Here is a 13,332-nt window from a genome sequence, read left to right as displayed (position 1 = left end):
GTTGCACAGAGTCGGACACGACTGACATGACTTAGCAGCAGCAGCAGAGAATTCTAAGATAACTTTTTATTCATTTAGATTCTGGAGTTCTGTGTAAGAGTCACAAGCTAAATCCTATTTCAGGCAAAGGTTGCTGGATTCCTGGGAAGAGGATTTTGGAGTTCTTGTTTGTTTGTTTAAATTGAGCTGTCAGTAAAATGACCTGTTTTTAGAAAATGGAGGCTTAGAAACTACTCCTGCTTCTTTCACTCTTTTTTGGCCGTACTGTGTGGCATGCAGGATCTTAGTTCCCTCAGCAGGGATCAAACCTGTGTCCCCTGCAGTGGAAGTGCACAGTCTCAACCAGTGGATGGCCAGGGAATTCCCTCTGCTATTTCTTCTTTGAATAAAAACTGCTGAAATCCTCAGCTATCTTTCAGGAGAATACGGAAGAGGAGGGAACAAGCCAGATAACTGATTTAAGAGAGGAATTACAGCAGAGTTGTGAAGACTGTGGGCTCTATAGTTAGGAAGACCCAGGTTGAGTCCCAGCTCTTGCTCTATCTGGACAACCCTAAACCCTGTGATCTCACTCATCTCTGCAAGCCTCAGTTGCTTTACCTTTAAAATGGGAATAATAGTATTTACCTCTTAAGAACTGATCTAGCATTCCACAAGATTAAGCATGTGAAGTACAAAAAAATGTCTGAGGACACAGGAATCCCCTTGAACTCTGCACTTCTGCTGTTTATAGTCACTGCAAGTGGTTTGAGAGTGTGTAGATGGGGGGTGGGCCTCTCATGAAGATGCCCCACCCAGGTTCTCCTGAACCTCCTCTGTCATGAAGCTCACCTCACCCGGAGACTGCCCTGGCCACCTACCCTCTACTGTCAAGAAATGCCCATCTTGTCCATCCACGCCTGATGGAGAATTTAAACGATGGTGCCCCTCCACTTCTAGAAACGAGCTTAAATCCTGACTCCTCAACAATCTCAAGTTGACTGTTTAATCTGGATCCTCCAGAGAACAGGTAATGTTAGCACTTAAGCCAGGGTGTGAACCCCGTGCTCGGTGATGGGATGGGCGGGCTACCTGACACGCTCCCAGTGGTAGAAGACAATGCCATGGTCATCGCTGCTCCTGCTCCCGTCCAGGGTGGTGCTTTCCACGGGGAGGATCAGCTCCTTATCTGGGCCGGCCACAGCCACCGGAGGCCTGTTGTTTTCTAGAATTATAGAAATGGTGTGAAGAAGTAACATCTCTTTGCATGAAGTCTGCCATCCTCTGATTTCTTGATTTAAGCAAATTACTCATATTCGGATCAGGTGGCTACTAGAGTGTGCCCTGTCCTTTGGGAATCCTGGGGAGACACATGCAGTCTCTCAGCTGACCCAGGAATTAAATATTCCAATTAAATATGACTGGGATGACAGATAGCAAGAAATACTGTACTGTAATATGTACACTTCTGGTTTCTTGAAGAGACCTCAAAAGTCATGAAGTGGAACTGTAGTCAATTTCTTGACAGTTCAAAGACTTAAGAGAATTCGCACCAAATTTGGCTGGTCTGAAGCTCAGAATCCAAGATGTCATTTCTGTTTTAATCTCTGGGGCTAAATTCCTTTCCTATTTCACCTACCAGGCTGGACAGTCACGGTGACCACAGCCGTGGACTGTTGCCTCGAAGAATCTGTTACCATCAGCTGAAACGTATAATCTCCTTCCTCCATAGCAGACAAATGAAGGTATGGGGTCTCCACTCCCTAAGTCATAGCAAATACAAAAATGAAAAAGAAAAAATAATATTAAAGAAGCACAAGTAATTAGCATGACAGAATGAGAAAATAGTGATTCTACTAAATGTGGAGAGCCTGCTTTTAAAAAATATATACATGTCCCAGGAAAATGGGATCTAAAGCCCACAGTATATCCTCAGACACTGTTTAAAGAATATAAATTAATATAGCCTTTTTGGAAGTCAATATGGCAGCATCCATTCAAATGTTAAAAGTACACACTCTTCAACCCAGCATTTCTGCTGAGTATCTGCTGTGGAAAGACCACGTGTGTAAAAATGGAGACTCGCCCACGGATGCTAAGACATTGCCTATGGAAAAAAAAAGAAAAGGGAACAATCCAGACGATCATCAAAAGAGAAATGGCCAAGCCCACCATGATACACTATGGAATGCTAGCTGAAAAGAAAGAGGTTTAAAAGAATGAAGTATATGTACACATTAAAAAGTGGAAAGATATTAAAGACATAATACGAATCAAAGAAAACTATGCAACAAAGGCTACAGTGTGCTGGATACTATTATACACATACAAACTTTATACACATACAAACACAGAGAAAGATTCTGGGCATACACAGGTTAAACTCATAAAAGTAATTATCTCACATAAAGGGACTTGGGTGAGGTTAAGACGTGTTTTGGCTTTATCAGAATTTGAGTTTTTTTAACCACAGGAAATAAATCATGATCAAAAATAACTTTTTGCTATTGCTTATCATCTCTTGAATTTTTCTTTTTGTGCATGCATTCTTTCTTTTTAATTTTTATTGATGTATAGTTGATTTACAATGTTTCAGGTGAAACAGTTACACATACACATATTCTTTTCCAGATTCTTCTCCATTATAGTGTATTACAAGATACTGATTATAGTTCACTGCACTATACAGCTGGTCCTTGATGTAAAATAACTTTTTTAAATGCTGGGACAACAACACTTTTCAATAAGGCATTTTTTTTTTCAGTTGAGTATACAGTAGTTTACCCTTGGACTATATCCTGCCAGGCTTCTCTGTCCATAGAATTCTCCCAGCAAGAATACTGGAATGGGTTGCCTTGCTCTCTCCAGGCGATCTTCCTGACCCAGGGATTGAACCTGGGTCTCCTACATTGCTGGCAGATTTTTTACCATCTGAGCCACCAGGGAAGCCCAATAGGTCCTTGATGTAAAACAAATTTTTTAAATGCTGGGACAACAAAACTTTTCAATAAGGCATTTTTTTCAGTGAGTATACAGTAGTTTAACCTTGTTGCCTTCAGGTTAATACCCCGTTGGTTATTTTTGCTGCTGTGTTGTTTGGGAATATTTCCAGTTTTTGCCTATGCTTAAAGTTCATGGCATCCTGGAAAGGATTTTTGAATTTAAGTCCTATCATAACGTATTTACTTTCACAGATCCTAAGATTGTCTACAGATAAATTTCTCTGTTTATGTTTCTCTTTTAGTTTTAAAGGAAAAATTTTTTTAAAAAAGAATAAAAAATCAAGTGTGTTATCACAAGGGGAGTTGCTGAAATTTGAAATGCATTCTTTTAATATCTTAAAAAAGGGCTTTCCCCTATTTGGACTCAATAAAGCAAAGTTTTTTGTTTTTTTTTTCTGAAAAGCTCTTAGAGAAAGTATAATTTCCAGTACATGCCTCAAAATTAACATGGTTACAGGGACGCTATGCACACAGTGAAAAGGAAACTCGCAGCAAATGGGAATTGAGCAGACAGATTCACTGAGAATTTTTAGTCTAAGCATAAAAGAGTCTGGTTTAAGAGCTTATCTTTGTGATGGTCCCAGTTCATAAAAAGCATCACTCCTTTCGACACCGTCATCAATCAACCACAAGGCAGCAGCATGGTTACTGGGGCGAATCTGATAGTATTTCCAGCAAGTGGGCAGGTGCACAGGGCAACGAGCTTAGCCCTGCAGTCCGGCACAAGTGACTTCCTCTGGATCCAGGTCCCGCAGACAGGGATGCACTGCTGCATTAGCTCTGGGCACATCATTCTCAGAAATTAAGGGAAAGAAATTTTGAAATATTTTTTTAACTGAAAAAAATACAAAATAGTCCATCTTCTTGTTTGTATCCAAACTCCTCTGAATCCGAATTCTTAACCCAACAGCTGCAAACAGCACTTGCCACAGCTCTCAGGTAGAGATGAACACTATATCACGTCCTCTCTAAGGGTATCCAGAGGACTCACAGCTCCTTCAAGTTCCATGCATCCAATCGGGTCATTCTTAATTCATCGTGATCACAAAGCTCTTTCCAGAAAGATCAGAAAGTAAAGTAGGTCAGTCTTCACAGACTGTCTGACTTCATCACAAACACTAACGAGAAATTTGTCTTGGACTGGTAAGACGGTGTTTGAAGGAGAAGAGGAAGGGGGCAATGTAAGGTACTATCTTTTTTCCATTAAACTTTTAAATAATAACATAATTTCAAAGGTACCAAGCTGGTTAGCAACAAAAACCAACAGCTCTGGCCATCACCAAAAGAAGAATAAGTAAGCAGCTCACACACATGCATACAAATACAGCAACATTTCAAGGTTATTATAGACAGATATATTAGAGATTTGAACCAATCAAAAGGTAAATACAAAGAGATCTCAACAAGAGACCGCTGGATCTAGAGACGATAACATGCAATTTCTAAAAATAGGAGGAACAAAATACACAAGAATTTTCTGATAATGAGGTTTAGATTAGATTATTTCTAATGTTTATCCTAATATGTACTAAAATAATATTTCTGTGGCAAATGTTGGGTCAGCCTTTTTCCAAACTAACCTCAAGGTCAAGTTTTTAACATTCAAGGTCGACATTTCAACTAGGGCCTGCTTAGTTGCTATTCTGGGCTTACATAGAGTGAGTGAGGGAAAGTGACATAAATTTAGAAGATTTGTGAGTTTAGCTACTCTTCTAATAGTTATAACAGGCAACTTCATAAAACATATTTTCTGAATTTAGTTTCCCCCTTGTACCAATATTTTAGATGGATGGATGGATGGATGGACAGAAAGAAAAAAGAAAGATGGATAGACTGAGAGACAGATGAACAGATAGCTAGACAAATAAAAGTCTGAAGGCAGGATGGAGAACTTACCTGCATAGCCACCTCTTTGCTCTCCCTCCCAGGCACCAGGGACCACTCATAGAGGACGATCTGGTGATCATCACTGCTCTGGTTTCCATTCAAAGTGATGGAGTTTTGGGGCAAAGTTATGGTCTGATTTGGTCCTGCATTGGCGACTGGAGGGTGGTCCATAGCGCTGCTGATTATTAGGGTTGCCGTTGTAGAGTTAGTGGCTCCATCTGAGTCTGTAACAGTCAACCTAGTAAAAGGACAGGAGTCTATTATACTGCACGAATATGCCAAATTTTAAGGCAAGTGGTCAGCTGAGTCTGCCTATGTATATTACTCCGAACAACTCAGAGCAGAAACTTGAGGATGAAGCTGAGGAAAGAAGAGACCCGAGGATATATTTTTTGCTGCTGATTTACTTTATTTTTAGCTAGCAATATAGTCACATGATAGGGTTTTCTTTTACGTGGATTTCTCACGATCCTTCGAGATGCTGGATGAAGAAACCAACCCCGACCAACACAGAAGCCTCTCTCTATTACCTGAGACTCAGAATGTATCAGCTTTAAGTCCTGCCCTCAGGCCTGAACATGTAGAGGCAGAAAATCACTCACGAAGTTTCAGTTACAAAGCCTTTTGATTTTCTCATTCTTTCCTAGAGGACTCAGCATTAAGTGTTTGCAGGATACTCCTTGCAAAGCCATTTTAGGAGTAAGCACTTTCAAATACAAATGATTCTCAACCCACACAAACAACAGAGAGCTACACTGACCCTCCTGTACGAAACTCACTGGTGATGTGGCAACTGCGTCAGTGAGATAAGGCCACTTCATCTTTCTGGAATAAAGATGTTAATTCAGAGCAGCAGTGCATGTTCAACAGGTATAAACAGGACCATGAGAATGAAGCTCTGGAAAGTTATACCTACATATTTGCAGGTAAGGTACTTACTGGGGGCCCACATATCCCATGCAGCCAAGATCCAAACTCCAGTTCTCACTCTGACAGGAAACCAAACACCTAAGATCCTTCCTCCACAACCAAGCTTAGTCAGGATACATTCTGAGTCCTTAAAGAAATGACTCGAAAATGACTCAAGATGCTACTCTAAGAAGTCATTAGTAGAAGAAAAAGAACAAAGTAAATCAAAAGTAAATAAAAGTAAGTAAATAGTAAAGATAAGAACAGAAAAGAACAAATTAGAAAACAAGCAAGTAGATTAAAGCAGTTCTAGTTAGGTTCTATGAGAATACAAATAAAATTAACAAACCCCTTAATTAAACTAACTGAGAGAAAAAGAGAACATAAATTACCAATATTGGAACTGAAAAAGGGGTTATCATCACAGATCCTACAGACTTGAAAGGATAATATGAAGATATTATGAGCAACTTAATTCCAAAAAATATGATGCTTTATTAGGAATGCATAAACTTCTTGAAAAATACAATTTACTAAAAACTGACACAAGGAAAAAACATATACATTACACATCATTGTTAATCAACTATATTCTAATATAAAACTTAAAAAAAGAAAAAGTAAAAAACAGAAAATCTAAATAGACTTGCATCTATTAAAGCAATCAAATTTATTAGCAAAACTTTCCCAAAAAGAAAATTCCAGGCCCACATGATCTTACTGATTAATTCTATCAAACATTCAAGAATGAAATACCACCAGTTATTCATAAATAATTCAGAAAATAAAGGAAATGAACTTGTTTTATTTGGCCAGTATAATCCTCACACCAAACCTTAACAAAGACAAATGCAGAGGGAGAGAAAGACAGAAGAAAGCATAAACCAAATCTTTCATGAGGACAGACATAAAAATATTTACAAAAATATTATCAAGTTGAAGCCCATGCTATATAAAAAGAATATCATGATCAAACAGGGCTTACTCCATGAATGTAAGGTCGACTTAACATTCAAAAATCTCACATAATACACAAATCTAACTCAAAATAGATCACAGATTTAATATAAAACCCAGAAATACAAAAATTTAAAGAAAGACACCAGGATCTTTGCAATTTGGGAATAAACAAAAGCTACCTAGATAGAACACAAAAAGCATGAAACATAAAAGAAAAAAAACTGATAAATTAGACAATCAAAATTTAAAACTTTTGCCCTTTAAAAGGTACCATTAAGAGAACAAAACTTCATATACTGGGAGGAAATATCTATAACATGTATATAAAATAAAGAACTTGTTTCAGAATGTATAAAAATCTTACAACAGAATGTATAAAAATTTTACAACTAAATAAGACAAACAATGTAATTTTTAAAACAGGATAAAGATCTGAATGGAGCTTCACAAATGAAGCTACATGAACAGCCAATAAATACCTACAATATGCTTAATGTCATTAGTTATCCGGAAAACGCAAATTAATACCATAATGAGATATCGCCTTCCATCAAAGTAGATAAAATTAAAAAGAATGATTACATCAAGTATTGGTAAGGATGTGGAGGTTGAAAACTTCATATACTATGGGTGGGAATATAAAATAATATACCCACTTTGGGAAAGAGCTTGGAAATTTCTTAAAATGCTGAACAAACTCAACACAGGACCTAATTCTTCCATTGGTGGGTATTTACCCCAGAAAAATGAAAATATATGTCCACAAAAGACTTGTATGCAAATGTTCATGGCAGCTTTATTTATAACAGCTCAAAGTTAAAAACCCCAGAGTCCATACTTGATGAAAGGATAAGTAAATTGTGGTATATATATCGATACATTGGAATAGTACTCAGTAATTAAATAGAATATGCTGTTGCTAGAGACAACAGCATGGATGAATATCAAAATCATTTGCTGAGTGAAAGAAACTAAGCAAAACAGAGCACATACTGTACAATTCCAATTATATGAAATTCTAGAAAGTTTGGGATAATTTAAAGTGGCAGAGAGCAAGCCAGTGGTTGCCCAGAGACAGGAATGGAAGGAGGAAGGGATTGCCAAGGGGCATGAGAAAACCCTGGGGATGATGGAAATGTTTATTATCTCGATTCTGACAATGGTGCAACAGGTATATACATGTGTCAAAACTCATCAAATTTTATATCTTAAATATGTGCAGTTTATTATACTCCAGCTATATCTTAAAAAGTTATAAAAAGATATAGATAAATCACATAACTCTGCCTCACATTGACTCAGAAGATAGAAACTTTCTTTCATGTTTCTCAACACAGCAGAATAGGTGCCATCCCATACTGTTGCTGACAACCAAATCCAAAGGTTTCCCATACACAGACACTTGTAGTTTATATTATTGATCAGAGTATAAAGTGGCTGTCAACCAAAACCCCCGACAAAACCAAATCTGCACTGTCTCCTGATGAAAATGAAAAGATGCATCAATTCAAGGAAAGAGTCAAATGATCAGTGATGGAAACTGAAGCGACTTGCCTGAAAGTATAGTTTCCAGGAACAAGGTTAGACAGATGTAAGACGGGGGAATCAGCTGAGGTCTTCTCTTCTCGGAAGGGCCCATTAACTTCTTCCCAGTGATAACTCACTATCTCAGTATCATCTGTACTTTCTAGAAAGATTGAAAAATAAATGAAAACTAGAATTAAATACAAGGATATTAAAACATCAATTTCAGGATTAATATCATTGGGTGTTTAAATGCATATTTATTTGAAATTATTTAATTCCAAAGATTTCAATGGCCATATATTATGTGTTAAAAGGGAGATTTCGTCTTCTCCCTAAATTATCATCATGATTTTTCTCCCAGATTTCCACCAGATTTGAGTCAGGGTGTTTCCACTCAGTTGTGAATTTAAATGGAACAGTGGCAGGCACTATTGCTTTTTTTTTTTTTTTAACTCACTTTAACTACAGCACATGATATCTTACTGATAATTTAAATAAATATCTGAGTGACAGATTCATAAAGAATTGAGAGGTGCTTCTATATAATTACAAAACACCTTTTACCACCCTAATCATTAAGTGTAAATCCAGAGAAAGACTGTACCCTACATGAAAACCTCCCACCTCTACTTCAAAAGAGAGTAAACAAAATGTACTATGCAGAATAACAGTAATTTAGACCTAGAAGGGAGCCAGACCTCATTCATTTAAGGAAAGAAACCTTCATGTGGCAGATTAATAATCCTGAACAGTTTCCTGTAACCAAGCTACACTGAATTAGAGGAATCAAGATGTAATGCATTTTCTCATAAATATTTTCATTTAAAATATGCTTTATTTTCATGTTGCTAAGGGGGCAATATAGACATTTATATTGGAATAGATGCAAGAGACTGTGTCAAAGTGATTTGTATACATTTCTGTATCTGTGCAGACTTTCTGAAAGGAGCAGCACTAGTGACTGACAGGTACTCTTCTCCTAGGAACCAAGGCAAGAATTCTTTACTCACCGGATCTGGTATTAGCTTTGTGATTTGATGGACATAAATGCAAATACCAGTGACACTGACACTGCTGAACATATTTTGACTATAGTGTCAAACACAGGATATGCTTTCATCTATTCTCATTTGCCTGGACCCATGAAGTTACACTCGGGCCCCTTCCACATACACTCTAATTGAAGGAATGAACTCTGAATTAAATGAACAAAACTCTATCTGCCCTCACTAAGGACACCCCTTCTACCATCTGTTAAAAGTGACTTTCCAAAGGCTCATCGCATAGACTGCATCGAAAGGAGAGTCTTTCCTAGTTGCTTTAATTCCGATGCAATAGCTAGGCCCTAAAGGACTTTTCTTATAGACAAATGAGACATAACTGAAGAGAAATTCAGCCCAAGGCAGAGAAGTCGTGCTCAAGGAGCTGAAGGACTTGGATATACAGACAGATGCCCATCTATCAATGAGTTAGCCCGTAAGTCCTCTCAGCTTCAACAGAGAGCTCCCATTACATCTCACGGTTCGTGGGGCAAAACCCCCAACTTGGGGCAGGGTACTCACGGCTGCCATCGATGAGAGCCGACGTCAACGGCAGGGAGAATTCCTGTCTCTCAGGAGAAGCGATTGCCGTGGGAGGCAGGTTGACTCTTCCGGCTGCGAGACGGAAAAAACGACACGGACTGAGTCAAGTTGTGTTCTGTGCACACCAGCACCAAAATAAACCATCTGACCTTCAAACACACTGGTCATCGATATCCCATCCAGACGGTGTTTATCCTACAGGCCTTGAATGTGCAGAGTGCGTGTTAATGTTTTGGGATGTTTCCGTACATTTTAGGAGCATGTCTGTGGGTTTAGATTTTTGTACAAAAACCCCAGGCTCAATGAACACATGTAATAACAACCAAGGGGTTGGTGAGAGAGTTTGAGCAGCAACTGCAGAAGGGGAGCCCTGGAGTGTGGTTCCAGCTGCTATGATTAACTGGATCTTCAATCTTTGACTGAAGGCTCCCTCATCACCCCTGAGGTAGAGGCTGGAGGGGGTGCTGGCACCCAGTTGGTCCACCTCCCTTAGGCCCAGTGGAGGGAATGGAGGAGGTTCAAGACCACACCACGCTCCATGCACGGAGCCAGAGCTGCGCCTACCCTGACAAAGGGCCACTGTTTCCAACTCACACAAGTGCCCTGACCTATGGGCTAGTGGAGGCCTGAAAGGACCAGGGGGCTTGAAAGCCCATGGCATGCATTTTCCTTGGCCCTGGAGGCGCTCAGTTAAGTGAATCTGAAAAGCTCCTTCACCTAAGGTCAAGCTGAGTCACAGGGAACCGAGATAGAAGAGTGTCAGACGGAGGAGGCTGAGGCGCAGACCATTTGCCACTGACTTGAGGCTTCCCTGGTGTCTCAGATGGTAAGGAATCTGCCGGCACTGCAGGAGACCCAGGTTTGACCCCTGGGTGGGGAAGATCCCCTGGAGAAGGGAATGGCAGCCCACTCTGGGATTCTTGCCTGGAGAATCCCATGGACAGAGGAGCCTGGTGGACTACAGTCCATGGGGTTGCAGAGTCGGACAAGACTTAACGACTAACACTTAAGAGAAAGCAATAACCTTGCAACCCTGCACAACAGTGTCAAGTGAGTACTAAGAACTGTACTAAGAAAGCAGAAAGGAAAAAAAAAAAACCCATGTCATCTTTGCATGGTCTCTGCAATGGTGTCCAGTGTAAAACTAAATAATATATTACTGTGTGGTTCAGGCACCAAAAGGCGAGGTGGACCTATACCACAGGAGGCTAGTCTCTTCCACAAGCTTACCTGGCTTCACGGTGACATTTACAAATCCCTCTCCAAACGCATTTTCACCAGAAACTGCTACTTTGAAGGCATAACGTCCTACTGACAGCTGCAAGATAAAGAAAAGTTACACCAGTAAATGTGCAAACAACAGGATGGGTCCACTGCCTGGAAGATCCTTAAATATTCCAGAAGCTGTTCTCCTGAAGTCAGCACAGAGAACGGGCTTGGGACCTGGGCACACACTGCCACATCTGAAGCCTGTACTCTAAAACAGTGATGATCATCTAGGAAGGACTTCAGCTTCATTACAGACGTTCACAGGCCTTACCGAGGCATATGTGAGATGGACCAGCCAACGGTGGCCATTCGCAAACTTGTATGTATGGGAACCCCGCATTTTTACCAAGTAGGTTTGGTGGGTCAGCTGAACGTGGCCCGGATGCCAGACTTTGAGAAACAGCGCTCAGTGATAAGGGGATGGTGATGCTAACTTGTGTTGCAACCAGTAGCTGTGTGGTCTCAGAAATGAAGACAACATAATCACCTACGGCCATTTAAAACGAGGACATGTTTCCTCCTGTGACGGCTTACATCTTGGAGCAATATTTGGTAGTCAAACCATCTGTGGACTGGAATGAATTTTTGGCAGTCCTAGAAATGTGCCTAAGAATCAGAGATGACAAGAGTGTCTCGGACACTGCAAAAGGGGCAAGGGTTGGAGTACAGGCTTTAACCTCACTACAGAGACCCACATCAGCCTGGGCAACCAGCCTTCTTCCCCAGACTGATATGCCAAGTAAGCCAAATGAAGAAAAAGTTCCCGAAAGCCCCTTTATTCACACTTGCCTGTCTACCTACATGCTTGAAACATAATTCATTAATGTGTGTGCTGAGTTGCTCAGTCACGTCCAACTCTCTGTGGCCCCAGGGACTGTAGCCCACCAGGCTCCTCTGTCCACAGCTCTCCTTTTAATCTTAACCATAACAGAGACTTCTGGGTTCAACAACTAAGGCGACACCTGAATTTTTAGGTACACTGTCAATTACAACCAGTCACCAGTTACTTACTTGAGAGACATTAAGAGCCTGTGTGTGTCTTTGTTTTATTTCTCCTCGGTAGTCTTCAGGGTGGCTTATTAAACTCCATTCATAGCTGTAAGTTGTTTCTGAGAGCCAAAGAGAAGTATGAGTAGTTATAAATTCTTAAAAGTCACTATAATCTGGGCAGAGGAAAGAAAGTGAGAGTCTTCAATCTACTAGCAGAAATTAATTTAGGTATGTTGAACCCAACTTTCAACTATCATCCAAGTAAGGAATAATAAGGTTTATGTATCTTTTGAATGTAAAATTTCTTTTTTATTATAAGAACACATAACTTATAAAAATTGAGAAAATATATAAAGTTTTTTTTTTAAAGGGCCCTAATTTCATTGTTTGCACTTGATGACTTTCCTTCCAGACTGCTACACCTGACTATACAATATAAATTTTAACATAATATAATCCACTGTGCTATGGGTTTTTTTCTCCTTTATTTTTCTCCTTTTAATAAAAAGCAAGAAGATTTTAATCCATCTGTTGTAGGGGTTTATATAAGGACGTAAGAACAGATTAAACCTCTGTATGTTAAGACAAACCTGTCTTCTACTTTGTGATACTAGTCATTAAGGCATGAGGTACTTCAGCTGAAAGGAATAAATTACAAATTCCAAGTATCACCATTTATGCCTAAATTTTGATCCATGTGTGACAGGGAGAAATAAATAAAGGAACTAACTGGAATGAGAAATATTCAAGCAGCAGAGGAATGAATATATTTTGAGAAAGAATGTATTTGCCAGGTCACAAGGTCAAATGTTTGCTGAATAGCAGAGTGCTGAGCCAGCAGGAGAAAGAGCATTTTAAACAACACTTTTTTGAACACCTGTCATCACTACAATGTCTGCAACAAACCTTTGTGCACACGCTACCTCCCTCACCTGACAGGAGAATTATTCCAGGTTCTGTGGGTTGTGCATTCTAGGCCGCTTCAGTCATGTCTGACTCTATGGACTGTAGCCTGGCAGGCTCCTCTGTCCATGGGATTCTTCAGGCAAGAATACTGGAACGGGATGCCATTCCCTTCTCCAGGAGATCTTCCTAACTCAGGGATTGAACCTGTGTCTCTTATGTCTCTTGAACTGGCAGGCGGATTCTTAACCACTAGCGCCACCTGTGAAGCCCTCTTGAAAAGTGAAAGTGAAGTTGCTCAGTCGTGTCCGACTCTTTGCAAT

General features: G+C 39.8%; 1 protein-coding gene across 1 annotated transcript in view; it reads right to left on the bottom strand.

Moving 5' to 3' along the window:
- The window catches only part of KIAA0319 (KIAA0319 ortholog), a 68,221-nt gene that overhangs the window by 15,122 nt on the left and 39,767 nt on the right, over positions 1–13,332 (bottom strand). The window contains exons 6-12 of the mRNA XM_061147504.1: positions 12,128–12,225; positions 11,078–11,165; positions 9,827–9,919; positions 8,292–8,424; positions 4,878–5,106; positions 1,619–1,742; positions 1,072–1,204 (exon numbers count right to left, since the gene is read on the bottom strand). Of these exons, the coding sequence (XP_061003487.1) occupies positions 1,072–1,204; positions 1,619–1,742; positions 4,878–5,106; positions 8,292–8,424; positions 9,827–9,919; positions 11,078–11,165; positions 12,128–12,225 (898 nt within the window). The remainder of the gene's footprint in view (positions 1–1,071; positions 1,205–1,618; positions 1,743–4,877; positions 5,107–8,291; positions 8,425–9,826; positions 9,920–11,077; positions 11,166–12,127; positions 12,226–13,332) is intronic.

The sequence above is a fragment of the Dama dama genome, chromosome 7, assembly GCF_033118175.1.
Source record: "Dama dama isolate Ldn47 chromosome 7, ASM3311817v1, whole genome shotgun sequence".
Taxonomy (NCBI): domain Eukaryota; kingdom Metazoa; phylum Chordata; class Mammalia; order Artiodactyla; family Cervidae; genus Dama; species Dama dama.
This window is presented reverse-complemented; position numbering and strand designations above follow the sequence as displayed.